The 27,151-nt window shown below is 39.7% G+C and overlaps 1 protein-coding gene across 1 annotated transcript; it reads left to right on the top strand.

The window, feature by feature from the left end:
* Window positions 1-1,557: 1,557 nt before the first annotated feature.
* On the top strand, window positions 1,558-26,791 carry LOC110538885 (coilin). Its single transcript, XM_036939415.1, has 7 exons — window positions 1,558-1,908; window positions 2,251-3,571; window positions 3,815-3,904; window positions 6,117-6,164; window positions 6,743-6,812; window positions 7,997-8,085; window positions 25,989-26,791. The coding sequence occupies exons 1-7, from the start codon at window positions 1,658-1,660 to the stop codon at window positions 26,046-26,048; spliced, it is 1,929 nt and encodes a 642-aa protein (XP_036795310.1). The 5' UTR covers window positions 1,558-1,657; the 3' UTR covers window positions 26,049-26,791.
* The last annotated feature ends 360 nt before the right edge of the window (window positions 26,792-27,151 follow it).

Here is a 27,151-nt window from a genome sequence, read left to right as displayed (position 1 = left end):
ATATTTTAAGCCGTGTGAAACATTCGACTCCTCAGTGCGTCCAGTCAGAGCGTTTGTTTTGAAATGGGGAAGTCAAGTTTTGTAACAATCCAATAGGAGGAAGGAAAACAGCAGCTTCACATTACAGTTGGTCGAATAACCAGATTTTTTAAAAACAAATCTATAAGAATGCAACTAGCCAGCTAAGCAACTAGTTAGGTAGCGGTCGAAATTTAAGCAATTGTTACCTGGAGGAAAATGGGGGAGGGTCATGCTTTTTCAGTTTCAGTCAGGCGGGGGGGTGTAGTATTTTCTTGTATTTAGTCCAGGGGAGGGTCATGTAATTTGTAATCGATTTATATGTCAATATTTGTCAGCATTTTGGAATGTACGTGTTGAATTCGGCTATGTAACTTTGGTGTACAACCCTGCTCTCTCTCGTTCTCCTCGCTGAGCTCGGCTGGGTGGGCACTTAGCTTTCCATTGGCTTTTCGAGCAGACCCTCTCTGTGCTTGGTGTATCAGCACGTGGGCATGTAGAGTATCTGGTGAATCAAATGGTGCTTGTAGTGATGACGTAGGGAGCTAGCGCACAATAAGAACGATGGTAGAAATGCTGCATTCAAAACAACTGGGAACTCAGAAATCTCAGACTTCGGTGCATTCAAGACAACTCGGGGAAAAGGGGGGGGAGAACGAGCTCCGACTGGGGAAAATAGTTTTGAAAGGTCATCCAACTCCGAATTCAAAGTCGGAAACTCAGGCATCTTGCTAGAGCTCTGACTTTCCGACCTGAAGATCACAGACATTATTTGTCCTATTTTGTGTGTGTGTGTGTGTGTGTGTGTGTGTGTGTTGGGTTCCCAGTTGTCTTGAAAGCACCAAAAAAACTCTGGTGTATCACAACAACAAGCATGGCGTTGCACAATTATGGAAGGACCACAGTTCGTGAAACATGTATCTTCACTACAATTTACAGGTTTCTTTGCGGTCTCTGTCCGCTGAAGAGAGTCTAGAAAAGTTTAATATAATTTTGGAGTTGAATGGAGATGGTTCCTCAATGTGGAAAAACGTGAAGGGATAAAATCAGGTGTTGGAGGAGTTGCTACTGAGTTTTTCAAGCGATATGTTTATCCTAGGCTGCCTGTCATTACATCATGATTTAGTTTTTTATTCGAAGCATTAGTCTCACATTCTATAGTCAACTTACACACGACACTGACATGCACTACCTCATCAGCTATGTGTGACGTTTTAAAAGTATGTAGATCTGTCCATAATGAGAATGTTTTGTTGTTGACCAAAATGGCTCCTACTGTTGCCTACTACCAGGTTCTGCTCATTAAATTGTTAGGCTATTTGTTAATAAAACATGTAATTGTTCTTTTGTTAAGGGTTTTACGGTTTGATAAAGACTGCCTCTTTACCGGACTTGTGTTTGTTTATGTTTTCAACTACCCCTACCAACGATTTTAGAGTATAATTGACTTTGTGGCTGTGTTATCTAGTGGGAACCGGCTAGCGCTTCCGGTATGAGGGAGAGTTGAATGAAATATTTAGCTGGCTTAATTCCCTTCCGTGCCAACAGGTGGCAGTAACTGAACGAGTCAACTCTTCAAAAGGCAGGCAACTAGTTTTCTGAACGGCGTGTGAGATAGATTTCCTTCCACACAGCAACAATGGCAGCCTCCAATACCAATGTGATACGGGTGCGATTGTATTTTGATTACCCGCCGCCCTCGGTATCCGACTGTCGCATGTGCTGGGTACTCGTGGATCTGAACAAATGCCGGGTGGTAGCAGACATAGCCAGCGTGATCAGGGAAAAATTCGACTTCAGTCGCAGGAGCATTTTGAGTCTGTTCATTGAAGACTGCTACCTGCCGCACACAGAGAGCGTCTACGTAGTCCGAGATAACGACAGCATCAGGTGCGTCACACACACCCGCCCAGCCAGACATGTTTTTATCCAGTCTGATCCACGCTTAGCTCTAGACCTGCGCTAGTGCTTTGGACAAGAGCTAATGGCGCTGTAACTTTCATTAGGATTTCAGTCTGTGATCTAACCCACGTGGTTGGTTCATTCAATTTTATTTGGGTTGGTTATACAGCCTAGCTAGGTAGCTAGCTACACCGGCTCGCAACAAAACAATAGAGGGGTTGCACTCCAAGCCTGGTCTTAGCCTAGGCCAATATGTTTTCACACACACACCACCCCTAGTACTTTGAGAATATCTACCGTTACAACCCTCCGTGTTGTGTTGATTGACAGAGTCAAGGTGGACACCCTAACCCTTTCGAGTGGAAGTCAGCCGAACACATCTGCTGTGAAGTCCAAGAAGAGGAGGAGAGCTGCCGAGGAGGAGGAGGAGGAGCCCACACAGAACCGAGTGAGTGAAGAGTGGAAGAAAAAGAAGAAGAGAAAGGAGAGTCAGGAGGCCGATTCCAACCAGGCTGCGGTTGAAGAGAGGAGGAAAGAAGACAAGAAGAAACAGAAGAAGAAAGATAAGAAGGTGTCGACCAAAACCACTGCCTCGTCCACAGGACCCCCTCCCACCTCGTCCACAGGACCCTCTCCCACCTCATCCACAGGACCCTCTCCCACTGTAGTCAAAGCGGACAAAAACACCAAGAAGGCTCCAGCGGCCACAGCAGTATCTGTTAACGGTAAAGCCACAGCAGTATCTGTTAACGGTAAAGCCACAGCAAAGACCCCGAATGGGGAAACGGACGACTCTTCTGATTCCAGTGAAAGCAGTAGTGAGGAGGAGGCCCCCAGTAAAACCCCCATGCAGAAACTACCCCCCAAATCACACTCTGCTAGCTCTACACCCCCTGTCACATCTAAAGCCACCCCTGTAGTTAAACCCCGAGTCCCCATTAAGAAACCACGCCCACCTCCCTCATCATCTGATTCGGACTCGTCAGACTCATCGGGTGACGATGCCTCTAGCAAAGCCACCACAGCCAAACCTCCCGTTAAAAACCAAACTCCTCTATCCAAACCTGCTGCCACTCCTCCTACCACTACACCCACCGGCTCCGGAGCTGGTCCTAGAGACAAAACCACCCCCTCCAGGCCCAGCCTCCCTTCCTCAGGTCCCAGGACCTCTGTATCCCCTGGCCAGAGAGCTAATGCTCCAGGGCCAGGCTCTACCCCAGCAGTGCAGAAGGCCCACAGGAGGCCTGAGAGCCCATGCTCTAGTAGTAGTAGTGAGGAGGAGATCCAGCTGGTTATCAAACAACCGGGCCTGGGGATGGGAATAGTCCCTGCTATGGCAGCACAACCCACCTGGAGAGGCAGGGGAAGCCCTAGGGGTGCGGAGAGAGGTGGGGGTAGAGGGATTAGGGGTAGAGGGGATGGAGGCCAGAGTTGGGGTGGTGGAGGTAGGGGGGTTAGAGGGGAGTGGGACAGGGGTCCTCGTGGTGGGGGTAGAGGTGGGGAGTGGGACAGGGGTCCTCGTGGGGGTAAAGGAGGGAGAGGGGAAGATGCAGGGTTTTATTTCAACTATGAAGGTGGACAGCGACAGCAGACTCCTCAGCCACCATCGTACCAGAAGGACTCCCTGAATAACAGCTCTGTGGTGTTCCAGGTAAGTCAACTGACTGCTACACGGTATTCCAGGGTTGATCAATTCAAATCATTTAGATTTTTCTATTTTTTTAAATTCTCATTGAAAAGCACAGAACTGGAATTAGCATTTCAGTTTACTTCCTGAATTGAAATGGACTCGACACCGACCCTGTGGCATTCTGTAACCTACTTCTGTTCTGTTGCTGCTGCAACGAAGATGTGGGAGGTATGACATTTATAGGTGTGTGTGTGTGTGTTGTAGAACCCATCAGAGAGTGTCCCCAAGAGGGACTACAGTGAGATGCCCCTCCTAGCTGCTCCCCCTCAGGACGGACAGAAGATCGCCTTCAAGGTAACCCACCTCTTATAGATCGCCAAGGTAACCCACCTCTTATAGATCGCCGAGGTAACCCACCTCTTATAGATCGCCGAGGTAACCCACCTCTTATAGATCGCCGAGGTAACCCACCTCTTATAGATCGCCGAGGTAACCCACCTCTTATAGATCGCCGAGGTAACCCACCTCTTATAGATCGCCGAGGTAACCCACCTCTTATAGACCGAGTTAACCCACCTCTTATAGACCGTCGAGGTAACCCACCTCTTATAGACCGTCGAGGTAACCCACCTCTTATAGACCGTCGAGGTAACCCGCCTCTTATAGACCGTAGAGGTAACCCACCTCTTATAGACCGTAGAGGTAACCCACCTCTTATAGACCGTCGAGGTAACCCACCTCTTATCCCACCTCTTATAGACCGTCGAGGTAACCCACCTCTTATAGACCGTCGAGGTAACCCGCCTCTTATAGACCGTCGAGGTAACCCGCCTCTTATAGACCGTCGAGGTAACCCGCCTCTTATAGACCGTCGAGGTAACCCGCCTCTTATAGACCGTCGAGGTAACCCGCCTCTTATAGACCGTCGAGGTAACCCACCTCTTATAGACCGTCGAGGTAACCCACCTCTTATAGACCGTCGAGGTAACCCGCCTCTTATAGACCGTCGAGGTAACCCGCCTCTTATAGACCGTCGAGGTAACCCGCCTCTTATAGACCGTCGAGGTAACCCGCCTCTTATAGACCGTCGAGGTAACCCGCCTCTTATAGACCGTCGAGGTAACCCGCCTCTTATAGACCGTCGAGGTAACCCGCCTCTTATAGACCGTCGAGGTAACCCGCCTCTTATAGACCGTCGAGGTAACCCGCCTCTTATAGACCGTCGAGGTAACCCGCCTCTTATAGACCTGCTGGCGGTTCCGTACTCACCACACAGCTCAGTCTGATACACTGGGTTCAGATGGAAGCAATGCGTTTCACCTTCACTCAGGTCATGTGTCTTTATCTAGCCAGGGTGGTCCACTCAGTAACACTGTTTCCCAGTGGTTCAACTGGAAGGGCCTTAGTGTACTGGTAGAAAGAAGACCATAGTTAGTGTATAGCGTCACTCCATTCAGACACTGGAGCCTTCTTCCTGCTCAGGTCATGTGACCAGGAAACTCCTAGCTGTACTAATTCAGTCGACTCTCCATGGACGAGGAGGGAAAGAGTTAAAGATGCTGCTGATGTACAATGGCAAGAGAAAATATGTGAACCCTTTGGAATTACCTGGATTTCTGTATTAATTCATCATCACATTTTATCTGATCTTCACCGAAGTCACAATAGACAGTCTGCTGCTTAAAACTAATAACAAAACAATTATAGGTTTTCATGTCTTTATTGAACCCACATTGAAAAAGTATGGATTTAATAACTGGTTGATCCTCCTTTGGCAGCAATAACCTCAACCAAATGTGTCCTGTAGTTGTAGGTCAGACCTGTACAACGGTCAGGAGGAATTTTGGACCATTCCTCTTTACAAAACCGCTTCAGTTCAGCAATGTTCAAGGGATGTCTGGTGTAAACCGCTCTCTCTCTCTCGAGGTCATGCCACAGCATCTCAAATCGGGTTGAGGTCAGGACTCTTGACTGGGCCACTCCAGAAGGCGTATTTTCTTCTGTTGAAGCCGTTCTGTTGTTGATTTTACTTCTGTGTTTTGGGTCGTTGTCCTGTTTCATCACCCAACTTCTGTTGAGCTTCAATTGGCGTACAGATAGCCTTATATTCTCCTGCAAAATGTCTTGGGAATTCATTTTTCTGCCGACGATAGCAAACTGTCCAGGCCCTGAGGCAGCAAAGCAGCCCCAAACCTTGATGCTCCCTCCACTATACTTTACAGTTGGGATGAGGTGTTGATGTTGGTGTGCTGGGCTTTTTTTCTCCACACATAGTGATGTCTGTTCCTTCCAAACAACTCAACTTTAGTTTCATCCACAGAATATTTTGCCAGTAGAGCTGTCGCACATCCAGGTGCTCTTTTGCGAACTTCAGACTTCCAAAGGGTTCACATACATTTTTCTTGCCACTGTAAGTCCCTCCGTTTTCCATGTGAATAAAATCTATTTAATTAAAATAGAAGAAGAGTGAGAGATGACTGTAGAGTTGTCTGTTGCTAAGGTACTACACACCTCCATGTAACTCATTATCACTCTGTCGTGTGTGTGTGTGTGTGTGTGTTCACAGCTGCTGGAGCTGACAGAGAACTACACACCAGAGGTGTCTGAGTATAAAGTAAGTAAAAATAGTTGAAAGACTTGCTGTTTTCTCTCCTCTGTCTGGTATAACTTGAGGAGAAAGAGCTGTATGAACAGGGTTAGGAACTGTTTTCTCTCTGTGTGTCTGGTATAACTTGAGGAGACAGAGCTGTGTGAACAGGGTTAGGAACTGTTTTCTCTCCTCTGTCTGGTATAACATGAGGAGACAGAGCTGTATGAACAGGGTTAGGAACTGTTTTCTCTCTGTGTGTCTGGTATAACTTGAGGAGAAAGAGCTGTATGAACAGGGTTAGGAACTGTTTTCTCTCTGTGTGTCTGGTATAACTTGAGGAGACAGAGCTGTGTGAACAGGGTTAGGAACTGTTTTCTCTCTGTGTCTGGTATAACATGAGGAGACAGAGCTGTGTGAACACGGTTAGGAACTGTTTTTTCTCTCTGTGTCTGGTGTAACATGAGGGGAAACAGCTGTTATGTCCTGAACTAGGACTAAATACATGTGCTAAGAAATGTTTATATGCTACATATTTAAAAATGTAATTGGTTTCATTTGGGTAATGTTCTTTCTCACTGTGTGTCTTTCCGTTTGTCTATCAGGAGGGGAAAATCATTCATTTCGACCACAGCACCAAACAGATTGAGCTAGAGCTGCTCTCTGCTTATCAAGGTAAGGCCAAACAGATTGAGCTAGAGCTGCTCTGCTTATCAAGGTAAGGCCAAATGGGTGGCTGCTCTCTGCTTATCAAGGTAAGGCCAAACGGGTGGCTGCTCTCTGCTTATCAAGGTAAGGCCAAACAGGTGGCTGCTCTCTGCTTATCAAGGTAAGGCCAAACAGGTGGCTGCTCTCTGCTTATCAAGGTAAGGCCAAACAGGTGGCTGCTCTCTGCTTATCAAGGTAAGGCCAAACAGGTGGCTGCTCTCTGCTTATCAAGGTAAGGCCAAACAGGTGGCTGCTCTCTGCTTATCAAGGTAAGGCCAAGCGGATGGCTGCTCTCTGCTTATCAAGGTAAGGCCAAACAGGTGGCTGCTCTCTGCTTATCAAGGTAAGGCCAAACAGGTGGCTGCTCTCTGCTTATCAAGGTAAGGCCAAACAGGTGGCTGCTCTCTGCTTATCAAGGTAAGGCCAAACAGGTGGCTGCTCTCTGCTTATCAAGGTAAGGCCAAGCGGATGGCTGCTCTCTGCTTATCAAGGTAAGGCCAAACAGATGACTGCTCTCTGCTTATCAAGGTAAGGCCAAATGGGTGGCTGCTCTCTGCTTATCAAGGTAGGATCAAGATGGACCAACCTTAACATGTCTGTCTGCCCCTCACCTGGCACTACCTGTCACTGTCTGCCCCTCACCTGGCACTACCTGTCACTGTCTGCCCCTCACCTGGCACTCACTACCTGTCATTGTCTGCCCCTCACCTGGCACTCACTACCTGTCATTGTCTGCCCCTCACCTGGCACTCACTACCTGTCATTGTCTGCCCCTCACCTGGCACTCACTACCTGTCATTGTCTGCCCCTCACCTGGCACTACCTGTCACTGTCTGGCCCTCACCTGGCACTACCTGTCATTGTCTGCCCCTCACCTGGCACTACCTGTCACTGTCTGCCCCTTACCTGGCACTACCTGTCATTGTCTGCCCCTCACCTGGCACTGTCTGCCCCTCACCTGGCACTACCTGTCATTGTCTGCCCCTCACCTGTCACTACCTGTCATTGTCTGCCCCTTACCTGGCACTACCTGTCATTGTCTGCCTCTCACCTGTCACTACCTGTCATTGTCTGCCCCTCACCTGGCACTACCTGTCATTGCTGGACCTGACCAAAATGGACCAACCTTAACATGTCCGTCTGCCCCTCAGCGCCGGTGGAGCCGGGGAAGTTTGACCTGGTGTATCAGAACGCCGACGGATCCGAGAGTGTAGAGTACGCTGTGTCCCGGGGCTCCAGGGTAAGACATAAAATACTGTTACTGTACGTTTATATATACATGAATAAAACCAATAGAATCAGTGTAGAGTACGCTGTGTCCCAGGGCTCCTGGGTAAGATATAAAATACTGTTACTGTACGTTTATTTATATATATATATATATACATGAATAAAACCAATAGAATCAGTGTGGAGTACGCTGTGTCCCAGGGCTCCTGGGTAAGATATAAAATACTGTTACTGTACGTTTATTTATATATATATATATATATATACATGAATAAAACCAATAGAATCAGTGTGGAGTACGCTGTGTCCCGGGGCTCCAGGGTAAGACATAAAATACTGGTACTGTACGTTTATATATACATGAATAAAACCAATAGAATCAGTGTAGAGTACGCTGTGTCCCAGGGCTCCAGGGTAAGATATAAAATACTGTTACTGTACGTTTATATATATATATATATATATATACATGAATAAAACCAATAGAATCAGTGTGGAGTACGCTGTGTCCCGGGGCTCCAGGGTAAGATATAAAATACTGTTACTGTACGTTTATATATACATGAATAAAACCAATAGAATCAGTGTGGAGTACGCTGTGTCCCAGGGCTCCAGGGTAAGATATAAAATACTGTTACTGTACGTTTATATATACATGAATAAAACCAATAGAATCAGTGTGGAGAACGCTGTGTCCCAGGGCTCCAGGGTAAGATATAAAATACTGTTACTGTACGTTTATATATACATGAATAAAACCAATAGAATCAGTGTGGAGAACGCTGTGTCCCAGGGCTCCAGGGTATGATATAAAATACTGTTACTGTACGTTTATATATATATATATACATGAATAAAACCAATAGAATCAGTGTAGAGTACGCTGTGTCCCAGGGCTCCAGGGTAAGATATAAAATACTGTTACTGTACGTTTATATATATATATATATATACATGAATAAAACCAATAGAATCAGTGTGGAGTACGCTGTGTCCCAGGGCTCCAGGGTAAGATATAAAATACTGTTACTATACGTTTATATATATATACATGAATAAAACCAATAGAATCAGTGTGGAGAACGCTGTGTCCCAGGGCTCCAGGGTAAGATATAAAATACTGGTACTGTACGTTTATATATACATGAATAAAACCAATAGAATCAGTGTGGAGTACGCTGTGTCCCAGGGCTCCAGGGTAAGATATAAAATACTGTTAGTATACGTTTATATATACATGAATAAAACCAATAGAATCAGTGTGGAGAACGCTGTGTCCCAGGGCTCCAGGGTAAGATATAAAATACTGTTACTGTACGTTTATATATACATGAATAAAACCAATAGAATCAGTGTAGAGTACGCTGTGTCCCAGGGCTCCAGGGTAAGATATAAAATACTGTTACTGTACGTTTATATATACATGAATAAAACCAATAGAATCAGTGTGGAGTACGCTGTGTCCCAGGGCTCCAGGGTAAGATATAAAATACTGTTACTGTACGTTTATATATATATATATATATATATACATGAATAAAACCAATAGAATCAGTGTGGAGAACGCTGTGTCCCAGGGCTCCAGGGTAAGATATAAAATACTGTTACTGTACGTTTATATATACATGAATAAAACCAATAGAATCAGTGTAGAGTACGCTGTGTCCCAGGGCTCCAGGGTAAGATATAAAATACTGTTACTGTACGTTTATATATATATATATACATGAATAAAACCAATAGAATCAGTGTAGAGTACGCTGTGTCCCGGGGCTCCAGGGTAAGATATAAAATACTGGTACTGTACGTTTATATATATATATATACATGAATAAAACCAATAGAATCAGTGTAGAGTACGCTGTGTCCCAGGGCTCCAGGGTAAGATATAAAATACTGTTACTGTACGTTTATATATACATGAATAAAACCAATAGAATCAGTGTGGAGAACGCTGTGTCCCGGGGCTCCAGGGTAAGATATAAAATACTGTTACTGTACGTTTATATATATATATATATATATACATGAATAAAACCAATAGAATCAGTGTGGAGAACGCTGTGTCCCAGGGCTCCAGGGTAAGATATAAAATACTGTTACTGTACGTTTATATATACATGAATAAAACCAATAGAATCAGTGTGGAGAACGCTGTGTCCCAGGGCTCCAGGGTAAGATATAAAATACTGTTACTATACGTTTATATATACATGAATAAAACCAATAGAATCAGTGTAGAGTACGCTGTGTCCCGGGGCTCCAGGGTAAGATATAAAATACTGTTACTGTACGTTTATATATACATGAATAAAACCAATAGAATCAGTGTGGAGAACGCTGTGTCCCAGGGCTCCAGGGTAAGATATAAAATACTGTTACTGTACGTTTATATATACATGAATAAAACCAATAGAATCAGTGTGGAGTACGCTGTGTCCCAGGGCTCCAGGGTAAGACATAAAATACTGTTACTGTACGTTTATATATACATGAATAAAACCAATAGAATCAGTGTGGAGAACGCTGTGTCCCAGGGCTCCAGGGTAAGACATAAAATACTGTTACTGTACGTTTATATATACATGAATAAAACCAATAGAATCAGTGTAGGGTACGCTGTGTCCCAGGGCTCCAGGGTAAGATATAAAATACTGTTACTATACGTTTATATATATATATATATATATATATATACATGAATAAAACCAATAGAATCAGTGTGGAGAACGCTGTGTCCCGGGGCTCCAGGGTAAGATATAAAATACTGTTACTATACGTTTATATATATATACATGAATAAAACCAATAGAATCAGTGTAGAGTACGCTGTGTCCCAGGGCTCCAGGGTATGATATAAAATACTGTTACTGTACGTTTATATATATATATATATATACATGAATAAAACCAATAGAATCAGTGTGGAGAACGCTGTGTCCCAGGGCTCCAGGGTAAGATATAAAATACTGTTACTGTACGTTTATATATACATGAATAAAACCAATAGAATCAGTGTAGAGTACGCTGTGTCCCGGGGCTCCAGGGTAAGATATAAAATACTGTTACTGTACGTTTATATATACATGAATAAAACCAATAGAATCAGTGTAGAGAACGCTGTGTCCCGGGGCTCCAGGGTAAGATATAAAATACTGTTACTGTACGTTTATATATACATGAATAAAACCAATAGAATCAGTGTAGAGTACGCTGTGTCCCAGGGCTCCAGGGTAAGATATAAAATACTGTTACTGTACGTTTATTTATATATATATATATATATACATGAATAAAACCAATAGAATCAGTGTAGAGTACGCTGTGTCCCAGGGCTCCAGGGTAAGATATAAAATACTGTTACTGTACGTTTATATATATATACATGAATAAAACCAATAGAATCAGTGTAGAGTACGCTGTGTCCCAGGGCTCCAGGGTAAGATATAAAATACTGTTACTGTACGTTTATATATACATGAATAAAACCAATAGAATCAGTGTAGGGTACGCTGTGTCCCAGGGCTCCAGGGTAAGATATAAAATACTGTTACTGTACGTTTATTTATATATATATATACATGAATAAAACCAATAGAATCAGTGTAGAGTGCGCTGTGTCCCAGGGCTCCAGGGTAAGATATAAAATACTGTTACTGTACGTTTATATATACATGAATAAAACCAATAGAATCAGTGTGGAGTACGCTGTGTCCCGGGGCTCCAGGGTAAGATATAAAATACTGTTACTGTACGTTTATATATACATGAATAAAACCAATAGAATCAGTGTAGAGTACGCTGTGTCCCGGGGCTCCAGGGTAAGATATAAAATACTGTTACTGTACGTTTATATATACATGAATAAAACCAATAGAATCAGTGTGGAGTACGCTGTGTCCCAGGGCTCCAGGGTAAGATATAAAATACTGTTACTGTACGTTTATATATACATGAATAAAACCAATAGAATCAGTGTAGGGTACGCTGTGTCCCAGGGCTCCAGGGTAAGATATAAAATACTGTTACTGTACGTTTATTTATATATATATATACATGAATAAAACCAATAGAATCAGTGTGGAGTACGCTGTGTCCCAGGGCTCCAGGGTAAGATATAAAATACTGTTACTATACGTTTATATATATATATATATATATATATATATATATATATACATGAATAAAACCAATAGAATCAGTGTAGAGTACGCTGTGTCCCAGGGCTCCAGGGTAAGATATAAAATACTGTTACTGTACGTTTATATATACATGAATAAAACCAATAGAATCAGTGTAGAGTACGCTGTGTCCCAGGGCTCCAGGGTAAGATATAAAATACTGTTACTGTACGTTTATATATACATGAATAAAACCAATAGAATCAGTGTGGAGTACGCTGTGTCCCAGGGCTCCAGGGTAAGACATAAAATACTGGTACTGTACGTTTATATATATATATACATGAATAAAACCAATAGAATCAGTGTGGAGTACGCTGTGTCCCAGGGCTCCTGGGTAAGATATAAAATACTGTTACTGTACGTTTATATATACATGAATAAAACCAATAGAATCAGTGTAGAGTACGCTGTGTCCCAGGGCTCCAGGGTAAGACATAAAATACTGGTACTGTACGTTTATATATATATATACATGAATAAAACCAATAGAATCAGTGTAGAGTACGCTGTGTCCCAGGGCTCCAGGGTAAGATATAAAATACTGTTACTGTACGTTTATATATACATGAATGAAACCAATAGAATCAGTGTAGAGTACGCTGTGTCCCGGGGCTCCAGGGTAAGATATAAAATACTGTTACTGTACGTTTCTATATATATATACATGAATAAAACCAATAGAATCAGTGTAGAGTACGCTGTGTCCCAGGGCTCCAGGGTAAGATATAAAATACTGTTACTGTACGTTTATATATACATGAATAAAACCAATAGAATCAGTGTAGAGTACGCTGTGTCCCAGGGCTCCTGGGTAAGATATAAAATACTGTTACTGTACGTTTATATATACATGAATAAAACCAATAGAATCAGTGTAGAGTACGCTGTGTCCCGGGGCTCCTGGGTAAGATATAAAATACTGTTACTGTACGTTTATATATATATATATATATATATATGAATAAAACCAATAGAATCAGTGTAGAGTACGCTGTGTCCCAGGGCTCCAGGGTAAGATATAAAATACTGTTACTGTACGTTTATATATATATATATACATGAATAAAACCAATAGAATCAGTGTAGAGTACGCTGTGTCCCAGGGCTCCAGGGTAAGATATAAAATACTGTTACTGTACGTTTATATATACATGAATAAAACCAATAGAATCAGTGTAGAGTACGCTGTGTCCCGGGGCTCCAGGGTAAGATATAAAATACTGTTACTATACGTTTATATATACATGAATAAAACCAATAGAATCAGTGTAGAGTACGCTGTGTCCCAGGGCTCCTGGGTAAGACATAAAATACTGTTACTGTACGTTTATATATATATATACATGAATAAAACCAATAGAATCAGTGTAGAGTACGCTGTGTCCCGGGGCTCCAGGGTAAGATATAAAATACTGTTACTGTACGTTTATATATATATATATACATGAATAAAACCAATAGAATCAGTGTAGAGTACGCTGTGTCCCAGGGCTCCAGGGTAAGATATAAAATACTGTTACTGTACGTTTATATATACATGAATAAAACCAATAGAATCAGTGTGGAGAACGCTGTGTCCCGGGGCTCCAGGGTAAGACATAAAATACTGTTACTGTACGTTTATATATACATGAATAAAACCAATAGAATCAGTGTGGAGAACGCTGTGTCCCAGGGCTCCAGGGTAAGATATAAAATACTGTTACTGTACGTTTATATATATATATATATATATATATATATATATATATATATATATATATATATATATATATATATATATATATATATATATACATGAATAAAACCAATAGAATCAGTGTGGGGTACGCTGTGTCCCAGGGCTCCAGGGTAAGATATAAAATACTGTTACTGTACGTTTATATATACATGAATAAAACCAATAGAATCAGTGTAGGGTACGCTGTGTCCCAGGGCTCCTGGGTAAGATATAAAATACTGTTACTGTACGTTTATATATACATGAATAAAACCAATAGAATCAGTGTAGGGTACGCTGTGTCCCGGGGCTCCAGGGTAAGATATAAAATACTTTTACTGTACGTTTATATATATATATATACATGAATAAAACCAATAGAATCAGTGTAGAGTACGCTGTGTCCCAGGGCTCCTGGGTAAGACATAAAATACTGTTACTGTACGTTTATATATATATATACATGAATAAAACCAATAGAATCAGTGTGGAGAACGCTGTGTCCCGGGGCTCCAGGGTAAGACATAAAATACTGTTACTGTACGTTTATATATATATATATATATATATACATGAATAAAACCAATAGAATCAGTGTGGAGAACGCTGTGTCCCAGGGCTCCAGGGTAAGATATAAAATACTGTTACTATACGTTTATATATACATGAATAAAACCAATAGAATCAGTGTAGGGTACGCTGTGTCCCAGGGCTCCAGGGTAAGATATAAAATACTGTTACTGTACGTTTATATATACATGAATAAAACCAATAGAATCAGTGTAGAGTACGCTGTGTCCCAGGGCTCCAGGGTAAGATATAAAATACTGTTACTGTACGTTTATATATACATGAATAAAACCAATAGAATCAGTGTAGGGTACGCTGTGTCCCAGGGCTCCAGGGTAAGATATAAAATACTGTTACTGTACGTTTATATATATATATATATATATATATATATATATATATATATACATGAATAAAACCAATAGAATCAGTGTAGGGTACGCTGTGTCCCAGGGCTCCAGGGTAAGATATAAAATACTGTTACTGTACGTTTATATATACATGAATAAAACCAATAGAATCAGTGTAGAGTACGCTGTGTCCCAGGGCTCCAGGGTATGATATAAAATACTGTTACTGTACGTTTATATATATATATATATATACATGAATAAAACCAATAGAATCAGTGTAGAGTACGCTGTGTCCCGGGGCTCCAGGGTATGATATAAAATACTGTTACTGTACGTTTATATATACATGAATAAAACCAATAGAATCAGTGTAGGGTACGCTGTGTCCCAGGGCTCCAGGGTAAGATATAAAATACTGTTACTATACGTTTATATATATATATATATATACATGAATAAAACCAATAGAATCAGTGTAGAGTACGCTGTGTCCCAGGGCTCCAGGGTAAGATATAAAATACTGTTACTATACGTTTATATATATATATATATACATGAATAAAACCAATAGAATCAGTGTGGAGTACGCTGTGTCCCAGGGCTCCAGGGTAAGATATAAAATACTGTTACTATACGTTTATATATATATATATATATATATATATATATATATATACATGAATAAAACCAATAGAATCAGTGTAGGGTACGCTGTGTCCCAGGGCTCCAGGGTAAGATATAAAATACTGTTACTGTACGTTTATATATACATGAATAAAACCAATAGAATCAGTGTGGAGTACGCTGTGTCCCGGGGCTCCAGGGTAAGACATAAAATACTGTTACTGTACGTTTATATATACATGAATAAAACCAATAGAATCAGTGTTGGGTACGCTGTGTCCCAGGGCTCCAGGGTAAGATATAAAATACTGTTACTGTACGTTTATATATATATATATACATGAATAAAACCAATAGAATCAGTGTGGAGTACGCTGTGTCCCGGGGCTCCAGGGTAAGACATAAAATACTGTTACTGTACATTTATATATACATGAATAAAACCAATAGAATCAGTGTAGAGTACGCTGTGTCCCAGGGCTCCAGGGTAAGACATAAAATACTGTTACTGTACATTTATATATACATGAATAAAACCAATAGAATCAGTGTAGAGTACGCTGTGTCCCAGGGCTCCAGGGTAAGATATAAAATACTGTTACTGTACGTTTATATATATATATATATATATATATATATATATATATATATATACATGAATAAAACCAATAGAATCAGTGTGGAGTACGCTGTGTCCCAGGGCTCCAGGGTAAGATATAAAATACTGTTACTATACGTTTATTTATATATATATATATATATATATATACATGAATAAAACCAATAGAATCAGTGTGGAGTACGCTGTGTCCCAGGGCTCCAGGGTAAGATATAAAATACTGTTACTGTACGTTTATATATACATGAATAAAACCAATAGAATCAGTGTGGAGAACGCTGTGTCCCAGGGCTCCAGGGTAAGACATAAAATACTGTTACTGTACGTTTATATATACATGAATAAAACCAATAGAATCAGTGTGGAGTACGCTGTGTCCCGGGGCTCCAGGGTAAGATATAAAATACTGTTACTGTACGTTTATATATATATATATATACATGAATAAAACCAATAGAATCAGTGTAGAGTACGCTGTGTCCCAGGGCTCCAGGGTAAGATATAAAATACTGTTACTGTACGTTTATATATATATATATATATATATATACATGAATAAAACCAATAGAATCAGTGTAGAGAACGCTGTGTCCCAGGGCTCCAGGGTAAGATATAAAATACTGTTACTGTACATTTATATATACATGAATAAAACCAATAGAATCAGTGTGGAGTACGCTGTGTCCCAGGGCTCCAGGGTAAGATATAAAATACTGTTACTGTACATTTATATATACATGAATAAAACCAATAGAATCAGTGTGGGGTACGCTGTGTCCCAGGGCTCCAGGGTAAGATATAAAATACTGTTACTGTACGTTTATATATATATATATATATACATGAATAAAACCAATAGAATCAGTGTAGAGTACGCTGTGTCCCAGGGCTCCAGGGTAAGATATAAAATACTGTTACTGTACGTTTATATATACATGAATAAAACCAATAGAATCAGTGTGGAGAACGCTGTGTCCCAGGGCTCCAGGGTAAGACATAAAATACTGGTACTGTACGTTTATATATACATGAATAAAACCAATAGAATCAGTGTGGAGAACGCTGTGTCCCAGGGCTCCAGGGTAAGACATAAAATACTGGTACTGTACGTTTATATATACATGAATAAAACCAATAGAATCAGTGTAGGGTACGCTGTGTCCCAGGGCTCCAGGGTAAGATATAAAATACTGTTACTGTACGTTTATATATACATGAATAAAACCAATAGAATCAGTGTGGAGAACGCTGTGTCCCAGGGCTCCAGGGTAAGACATAAAATACTGGTACTGTACGTTTATATATACATGAATAAAACCAATAGAATCAGTGTGGAGTACGCTGTGTCCCGGGGCTCCAGGGTAAGATATAAAATACTGTTACTGTACATTTATATATATACATGAATAAAACCAATAGAATCAGTGTAGAGAACGCTGTGTCCCGGGGCTCCAGGGTAAGATATAAAATACTGGTACTGTACGTTTATATATACATGAATAAAACCAATAGAATCAGTGTAGGGTACGCTGTGTCCCAGGGCTCCAGGGTAAGATATAAAATACTGTTACTGTACGTTTATATATACATGAATAAAACCAATAGAATCAGTGTGGAGTACGCTGTGTCCCGGGGCTCCAGGGTAAGATATAAAATACTGTTACTGTACGTTTATATATATATACATGAATAAAACCAATAGAATCAGTGTAGAGAACGCTGTGTCCCAGGGCTCCAGGGTAAGATATAAAATACTGTTACTGTACGTTTATATATACATGAATAAAACCAATAGAATCAGTGTAGAGTACGCTGTGTCCCAGGGCTCCTGGGTAAGACATAAAATACTGGTACTGTACGTTTATATATATATATACATGAATAAAACCAATAGAATCAGTGTAGAGTACGCTGTGTCCCAGGGCTCCAGGGTAAGATATAAAATACTGTTACTGTACGTTTATATATACATGAATAAAACCAATAGAATCAGTGTGGAGAACGCTGTGTCCCGGGGCTCCAGGGTAAGACATAAAATACTGTTACTGTACGTTTATATATACATGAATAAAACCAATAGAATCAGTGTAGAGTACGCTGTGTCCCGGGGCTCCAGGGTAAGACATAAAATACTGTTACTGTACGTTTATATATACATGAATAAAACCAATAGAATCAGTGTGGAGAACGCTGTGTCCCAGGGCTCCAGGGTAAGATATAAAATACTGTTACTGTACGTTTATATATACATGAATAAAACCAATAGAATCAGTGTAGGGTACGCTGTGTCCCAGGGCTCCAGGGTAAGACATAAAATACTGTTACTGTACGTTTATATATATATATATATACATGAATAAAACCAATAGAATCAGTGTAGAGTACGCTGTGTCCCGGGGCTCCAGGGTAAGACATAAAATACTGTTACTGTACGTTTATATATACATGAATAAAACCAATAGAATCAGTGTAGGGTACGCTGTGTCCCAGGGCTCCAGGGTAAGACATAAAATACTGTTACTGTACGTTTATATATATATATATACATGAATAAAACCAATAGAATCAGTGTAGAGTACGCTGTGTCCCAGGGCTCCAGGGTAAGATATAAAATACTGTTACTGTACGTTTATATATACATGAATAAAACCAATAGAATCAGTGTGGAGAACGCTGTGTCCCAGGGCTCCAGGGTAAGATATAAAATACTGTTACTGTACGTTTATATATACATGAATAAAACCAATAGAATCAGTGTGGAGAACGCTGTGTCCCGGGGCTCCAGGGTAAGATATAAAATACTGTTACTGTACGTTTATATATATATATGAATAAAACCAATAGAATCAGTGTGGAGAACGCTGTGTCCCAGGGCTCCAGGGTAAGATATAAAATACTGTTACTGTACGTTTATATATATATATATATATACATGAATAAAACCAATAGAATCAGTGTAGAGTACGCTGTGTCCCAGGGCTCCAGGGTAAGATATAAAATACTGTTACTGTACGTTTATATATACATGAATAAAACCAATAGAATCAGTGTAGAGTACGCTGTGTCCCGGGGCTCCAGGGTAAGACATAAAATACTGTTACTGTACGTTTATATATATATATATACATGAATAAAACCAATAGAATCAGTGTAGAGTACGCTGTGTCCCAGGGCTCCAGGGTATGATATAAAATACTGTTACTGTACGTTTATATATACATGAATAAAACCAATAGAATCAGTGTGGAGAACGCTGTGTCCCAGGGCTCCAGGGTAAGATATAAAATACTGTTACTGTACGTTTATATATATATATATACATGAATAAAACCAATAGAATCAGTGTAGAGTACGCTGTGTCCCAGGGCTCCAGGGTAAGATATAAAATACTGTTACTGTACGTTTATATATACATGAATAAAACCAATAGAATCAGTGTAGAGTACGCTGTGTCCCAGGGCTCCAGGGTAAGATATAAAATACTGTTACTGTACGTTTATATATACATGAATAAAACCAATAGAATCAGTGTGGAGAACGCTGTGTCCCGGGGCTCCAGGGTATGATATAAAATACTGTTACTGTACGTTTATTTATATATATATACATGAATAAAACCAATAGAATCAGTGTGGAGAACGCTGTGTCCCAGGGCTCCAGGGTATGATATAAAATACTGTTACTGTACGTTTATATATACATGAATAAAACCAATAGAATCAGTGTAGAGTACGCTGTGTCCCAGGGCTCCAGGGTAAGATATAAAATACTGTTACTATACGTTTATATATATATATATATATATATATATACATGAATAAAACCAATAGAATCAGTGTAGAGTACGCTGTGTCCCAGGGCTCCAGGGTAAGATATAAAATACTGTTACTGTACGTTTATATATACATGAATAAAACCAATAGAATCAGTGTGGAGAACGCTGTGTCCCGGGGCTCCAGGGTAAGATATAAAATACTGTTACTGTACGTTTATATATATATATATATATATATATACATGAATAAAACCAATAGAATCAGTGTGGAGTACGCTGTGTCCCAGGGCTCCAGGGTAAGATATAAAATACTGTTACTGTACGTTTATATATACATGAATAAAACCAATAGAATCAGTGTGGAGTACGCTGTGTCCCAGGGCTCCAGGGTATGATATAAAATACTGTTACTGTACGTTTATATATACATGAATAAAACCAATAGAATCAGTGTAGGGTACGCTGTGTCCCAGGGCTCCAGGGTAAGATATAAAATACTGTTACTGTACGTTTATATATACATGAATAAAACCAATAGAATCAGTGTGGAGAACGCTGTGTCCCAGGGCTCCAGGGTAAGATATAAAATACTGTTACTGTACGTTTATATATACATGAATAAAACCAATAGAATCAGTGTGGAGAACGCTGTGTCCCAGGGCTCCAGGGTAAGATATAAAATACTGTTACTGTACGTTTATATATATATATATATACATGAATAAAACCAATAGAATCAGTGTAGAGTACGCTGTGTCCCAGGGCTCCAGGGTAAGATATAAAATACTGTTACTGTACGTTTATATATACATGAATAAAACCAATAGAATCAGTGTGGAGTACGCTGTGTCCCAGGGCTCCAGGGTAAGATATAAAATACTGTTACTGTACGTTTATATATACATGAATAAAACCAATAGAATCAGTGTGGAGAACGCTGTGTCCCAGGGATCCAGGGTAAGACATAAAATACTGTTACTGTACGTTTATATATACATGAATAAAACCAATAGAATCAGTGTAGAGTACGCTGTGTCCCAGGGCTCCAGGGTAAGATATAAAATACTGTTACTGTACGTTTATTTATATATATATACATGAATAAAACCAATAGAATCAGTGTAGAGAACGCTGTGTCCCAGGGCTCCAGGGTAAGATATAAAATACTGTTACTGTACGTTTATATATACATGAATAAAACCAATAGAATCAGTGTAGAGTACGCTGTGTCCCAGGGCTCCAGGGTAAGATATAAAATACTGTTACTGTACGTTTATATATACATGAATAAAACCAATAGAATCAGTGTAGAGTACGCTGTGTCCCAGGGCTCCAGGGTAAGATATAAAATACTGTTACTGTACGTTTATATATACATGAATAAAACCAATAGAATCAGTGTAGAGTACGCTGTGTCCCAGGGCTCCAGGGTAAGATATAAAATACTGTTACTGTACGTTTATTTATATATATATACATGAATAAAACCAATAGAATCAGTGTGGAGTACGCTGTGTCCCGGGGCTCCAGGGTAAGATATAAAATACTGTTACTGTACGTTTATATATACATGAATAAAACCAATAGAATCAGTGTAGAGTACGCTGTGTCCCAGGGCTCCAGGGTAAGATATAAAATACTGTTACTGTACGTTTATTTATATATATATACATGAATAAAACCAATAGAATCAGTGTAGGGTACGCTGTGTCCCAGGGCTCCAGGGTAAGATATAAAATACTGTTACTGTACGTTTATATATACATGAATAAAACCAATAGAATCAGTGTAGGGTACGCTGTGTCCCAGGGCTCCAGGGTAAGATATAAAACACTGTTACTGTACGTTTATATATATATATACATGAATAAAACCAATAGAATCAGTGTGGAGAACGCTGTGTCCCAGGGCTCCAGGGTAAGATATAAAATACTGTTACTGTACGTTTATATATACATGAATAAAACCAATAGAATCAGTGTGGAGAACGCTGTGTCCCAGGGCTCCAGGGTAAGACATAAAATACTGTTACTATACGTTTATATATACATGAATAAAACCAATAGAATCAGTGTAGGGTACGCTGTGTCCCAGGGCTCCAGGGTAAGATATAAAATACTGTTACTGTACGTTTATATATACATGAATAAAACCAATAGAATCAGTGTAGAGTACGCTGTGTCCCAGGGCTCCAGGGTAAGATATAAAATACTGTTACTGTACGTTTATATATACATGAATAAAACCAATAGAATCAGTGTAGAGTACGCTGTGTCCCAGGGCTCCAGGGTAAGATATAAAATACTGTTACTATACGTTTATATATATATATATATATATATATATATATACATGAATAAAACCAATAGAATCAGTGTAGAGTACGCTGTGTCCCAGGGCTCCAGGGTAAGATATAAAATACTGTTACTATACGTTTATATATATATATATATATATACATGAATAAAACCAATAGAATCAGTGTAGAGTACGCTGTGTCCCAGGGCTCCAGGGTAAGATATAAAATACTGTTACTGTACGTTTATATATACATGAATAAAACCAATAGAATCAGTGTAGAGTACGCTGTGTCCCAGGGCTCCAGGGTATGATATAAAATACTGTTACTGTACGTTTATATATACATGAATAAAACCAATAGAATCAGTGTAGAGTACGCTGTGTCCCAGGGCTCCAGGGTAAGATATAAAATACTGTTACTGTACGTTTATATATATATATATATATATAATGAATAAAACCAATAGAATCAGTGTAGAGTACGCTGTGTCCCGGGGCTCCAGGGTAAGATATAAAATACTGTTACTATACGTTTATATATATATATATATATACATGAATAAAACCAATAGAATCAGTGTGGAGAACGCTGTGTCCCAGGGCTCCAGGGTAAGATATAAAATACTGTTACTGTACGTTTATATATATATACATGAATAAAACCAATAGAATCAGTGTAGAGTACGCTGTGTCCCGGGGCTCCAGGGTAAGATATAAAATACTGTTACTGTACGTTTATATATACATGAATAAAACCAATAGAATCAGTGTGGAGAACGCTGTGTCCCAGGGCTCCAGGGTAAGATATAAAATACTGTTACTGTACGTTTATATATATATATATACATGAATAAAACCAATAGAATCAGTGTGGAGTACGCTGTGTCCCGGGGCTCCAGGGTAAGATATAAAATACTGTTACTATACGTTTATATATACATGAATAAAACCAATAGAATCAGTGTGGAGAACGCTGTGTCCCAGGGCTCCAGGGTAAGATATAAAATACTGTTACTGTACGTTTATATATACATGAATAAAACCAATAGAATCAGTGTGGAGAACGCTGTGTCCCAGGGCTCCAGGGTAAGATATAAAATACTGTTACTGTACGTTTATATATACATGAATAAAACCAATAGAATCAGTGTAGGGTACGCTGTGTCCCAGGGCTCCAGGGTAAGACATAAAATACTGTTACTGTACGTTTATATATACATGAATAAAACCAATAGAATCAGTGTAGAGTACGCTGTGTCCCAGGGCTCCAGGGTAAGACATAAAATACTGTTACTGTACGTTTATATATACATGAATAAAACCAATAGAATCAGTGTAGAGTACGCTGTGTCCCAGGGCTCCAGGGTAAGATATAAAATACTGTTACTATACGTTTATATATACATGAATAAAACCAATAGAATCAGTGTAGGGTACGCTGTGTCCCAGGGCTCCAGGGTAAGACATAAAATACTGTTACTGTACGTTTATATATACATGAATAAAACCAATAGAATCAGTGTAGAGTACGCTGTGTCCCAGGGCTCCAGGGTAAGACATAAAATACTGTTACTGTACGTTTATATATACATGAATAAAACCAATAGAATCAGTGTGGAGAACGCTGTGTCCCGGGGCTCCAGGGTAAGATATAAAATACTGTTACTGTACGTTTATATATATATATATACATGAATAAAACCAATAGAATCAGTGTAGAGTACGCTGTGTCCCAGGGCTCCAGGGTAAGATATAAAATACTGTTACTGTACGTTTATATATACATGAATAAAACCAATAGAATCAGTGTAGAGTACGCTGTGTCCCGGGGCTCCAGGGTAAGATATAAAATACTGTTACTGTACGTTTATATATATATATATACATGAATAAAACCAATAGAATCAGTGTGGAGAACGCTGTGTCCCAGGGCTCCAGGGTAAGATATAAAATACTGTTACTGTACGTTTATATATATATATATATACATGAATAAAACCAATAGAATCAGTGTGGAGAACGCTGTGTCCCAGGGCTCCAGGGTAAGATATAAAATACTGTTACTGTACGTTTATATATACATGAATAAAACCAATAGAATCAGTGTGGAGAACGCTGTGTCCCAGGGCTCCAGGGTAAGATATAAAATACTGTTACTGTACGTTTATATATACATGAATAAAACCAATAGAATCAGTGTAGAGTACGCTGTGTCCCAGGGCTCCAGGGTAAGACATAAAATACTGTTACTGTACGTTTATATATACATGAATAAAACCAATAGAATCAGTGTGGAGTACGCTGTGTCCCAGGGCTCCAGGGTAAGATATAAAATACTGTTACTGTACGTTTATATATACATGAATAAAACCAATAGAATCAGTGTGGAGTACGCTGTGTCCCGGGGCTCCAGGGTAAGATATAAAATACTGTTACTATACGTTTATATATATATATATACATGAATAAAACCAATAGAATCAGTGTGGAGTACGCTGTGTCCCAGGGCTCCAGGGTAAGATATAAAATACTGTTACTGTACGTTTATATATACATGAATAAAACCAATAGAATCAGTGTGGAGTACGCTGTGTCCCGGGGCTCCAGGGTAAGATATAAAATACTGTTACTGTACGTTTATATATATATATACATGAATAAAACCAATAGAATCAGTGTGGAGTACGCTGTGTCCCAGGGCTCCAGGGTATGATATAAAATACTGTTACTGTACGTTTATATATATATATATACATGAATAAAACCAATAGAATCAGTGTGGAGTACGCTGTGTCCCGGGGCTCCAGGGTAAGATATAAAATACTGTTACTGTACGTTTATATATATATATATATATATATATACATGAATAAAACCAATAGAATCAGTGTGGAGTACGCTGTGTCCCGGGGCTCCAGGGTAAGATATAAAATACTGTTACTGTACGTTTATATATACATGAATAAAACCAATAGAATCAGTGTAGAGTACGCTGTGTCCCGGGGCTCCAGGGTAAGATATAAAATACTGTTACTATACGTTTATATATATATATATACATGAATAAAACCAATAGAATCAGTGTGGAGAACGCTGTGTCCCAGGGCTCCAGGGTAAGATATAAAATACTGTTACTGTACGTTTATATATACATGAATAAAACCAATAGAATCAGTGTGGAGAACGCTGTGTCCCGGGGCTCCAGGGTAAGATATAAAATACTGTTACTGTACAGAGTTATTTCACAGACCCTGCCTGCATGCACAATTGAACTGCGCACATTCATCAAAATTTAGACTTCATTTCTACAATACTGTATTATCAGATTGTATGTCAGAGCCAGGGTCTGGCGTAACACTCTGGGGGGGGGCTTAACCTTTGAATGTTGTTTTGGTTCCATTGACCACCCTCTCTTCACTAAACAGGCCTCTTCTCACCTCTTGTACTGGCTGTGTGACACTGTATGGATGAGCTTTGACCCCCTCTCTATTGTCCCTGACTGCATTTTAACCCCATCACCCACATGTTGAGGCAAGCTGTTCATTGTCCAATGAATGTCCCTTATAATCGTTTAGTTGAAAAGAGAAACCTGTTGGGATACTTTAAACCAGGCATAATGGGGGTTAAATATGTTCCAATAAAACAGCTGTATGTGCAGAATTCGGAATGTTGTGGTTTTCCGGTTACCATGGGGATGTGTTTGTGATGTCACTCCCATAGAATTGAATAGAATCCCTTTTTCAGTGTGTCTTTCTCTCTCTCTGCAGGTGACTGAATGTTGGGACTCACTGCTCGAACCCAGGCTAGTTGTTGGGAATTTGAGCTGAGGAACAAGATGGACGTTCTTGGTCGACTTGGACCAGGCATTTCTAACACACTGGCCCATTTCCCACACTTGAATTGCCCAGTATTGGCCAAATTATAATAATTCAGCACACAACCCCAATTTAGACTAAGTTAAAGATGGACCAGTCCAAATCTGGCATTTGCCGGATCTGCCCCATGGCCAGTCCGTTTCTGGTTGGATGGACTGGGGCTTGTTCTGACACCTCCATAGACAGTTTACCCTGGACCCAGATTAAGCTGGAGATGTTCCATTCACTATGATTATGTTTAGTTCAGGAGTAGAGCCTTTAATCTGGGTCTGGGAAACCAGCCTTACTGTCAACATGTGGTTGACTCTACTAATTCAGGATGTTTTTTTTATTTTTATGGAGATTTGTTAAATTCAATAGTTTTGCGTTTCAGTTTATTTCCTCAGTAGACAAGAGTTAAAATGAAATTGACCAGAACCTTGGATTCAGCTCATCAAAGTCTGGATTAAAGCTATTGATTAGTTTTAGTTCTGGGTGTGCTGAGCACCATTTTAATGACCCACTTAAACACCTTCTAATGTTGTATTGTGGAAGGGAGGGTACAGGCTAGGTTGCATAAGTACCTTCAAATGTTATTTAATCTTTGGTCTCTTTACTTTTATTTTTTTTTACACATTGATATAACTGTGAATGTCCCATCTTGCATTTTTTTTAAAACTTGTTTGTAAGATAATAAAGTTTGATATCCTATGACCGGATAGGTGGGGTTTCTTAAGCTATGCCATAGTTCCGGTAGTTATCAAGAATAGCATCCACACCAGAGGTCAGGACAATTTAACGGAATGTAAAGTAGCTATTCAGGGTAACCATGGAGCTGGGGCGTGTACCAGGACAATACATACATTGGCGATTGGAAAACGTGTCATATTTAGTTCTGGCGATTGAAAAACGTGTCATATTTAGTTCTGTTTTTACTTTTTAAATATCATCATTTATTTTACGTTGATTTACAGTAATGGTTAACTTCCAATGTTCTGTTCAATAGTCCTATGGTTGGAAAACAATCAAGGAGCTAGATGGTGTCGCAATAACATCAAATTGTATCTTTCTCAGTA

This window comes from Oncorhynchus mykiss, chromosome 12 (genome assembly GCF_013265735.2).
Source record: "Oncorhynchus mykiss isolate Arlee chromosome 12, USDA_OmykA_1.1, whole genome shotgun sequence".
Lineage (NCBI taxonomy): Eukaryota > Metazoa > Chordata > Actinopteri > Salmoniformes > Salmonidae > Oncorhynchus > Oncorhynchus mykiss.
This window is presented reverse-complemented; position numbering and strand designations above follow the sequence as displayed.

Excerpts from the sequence above, each read along its gene's own strand:
- LOC110538885 (XM_036939415.1), top strand. The coding sequence starts at position 1,658 with ATGGCAGCCTCCAATACCAATGTGATACGGGTGCGATTGTATTTTGAT. Across the intron at positions 3,572-3,814 it reads ACAGCTCTGTGGTGTTCCAG|AACCCATCAGAGAGTGTCCC; the intron begins GTAAGTCAACTG and ends TGTGTGTTGTAG. Across the intron at positions 6,813-7,996 it reads GCTGCTCTCTGCTTATCAAG|CGCCGGTGGAGCCGGGGAAG; the intron begins GTAAGGCCAAAC and ends TCTGCCCCTCAG.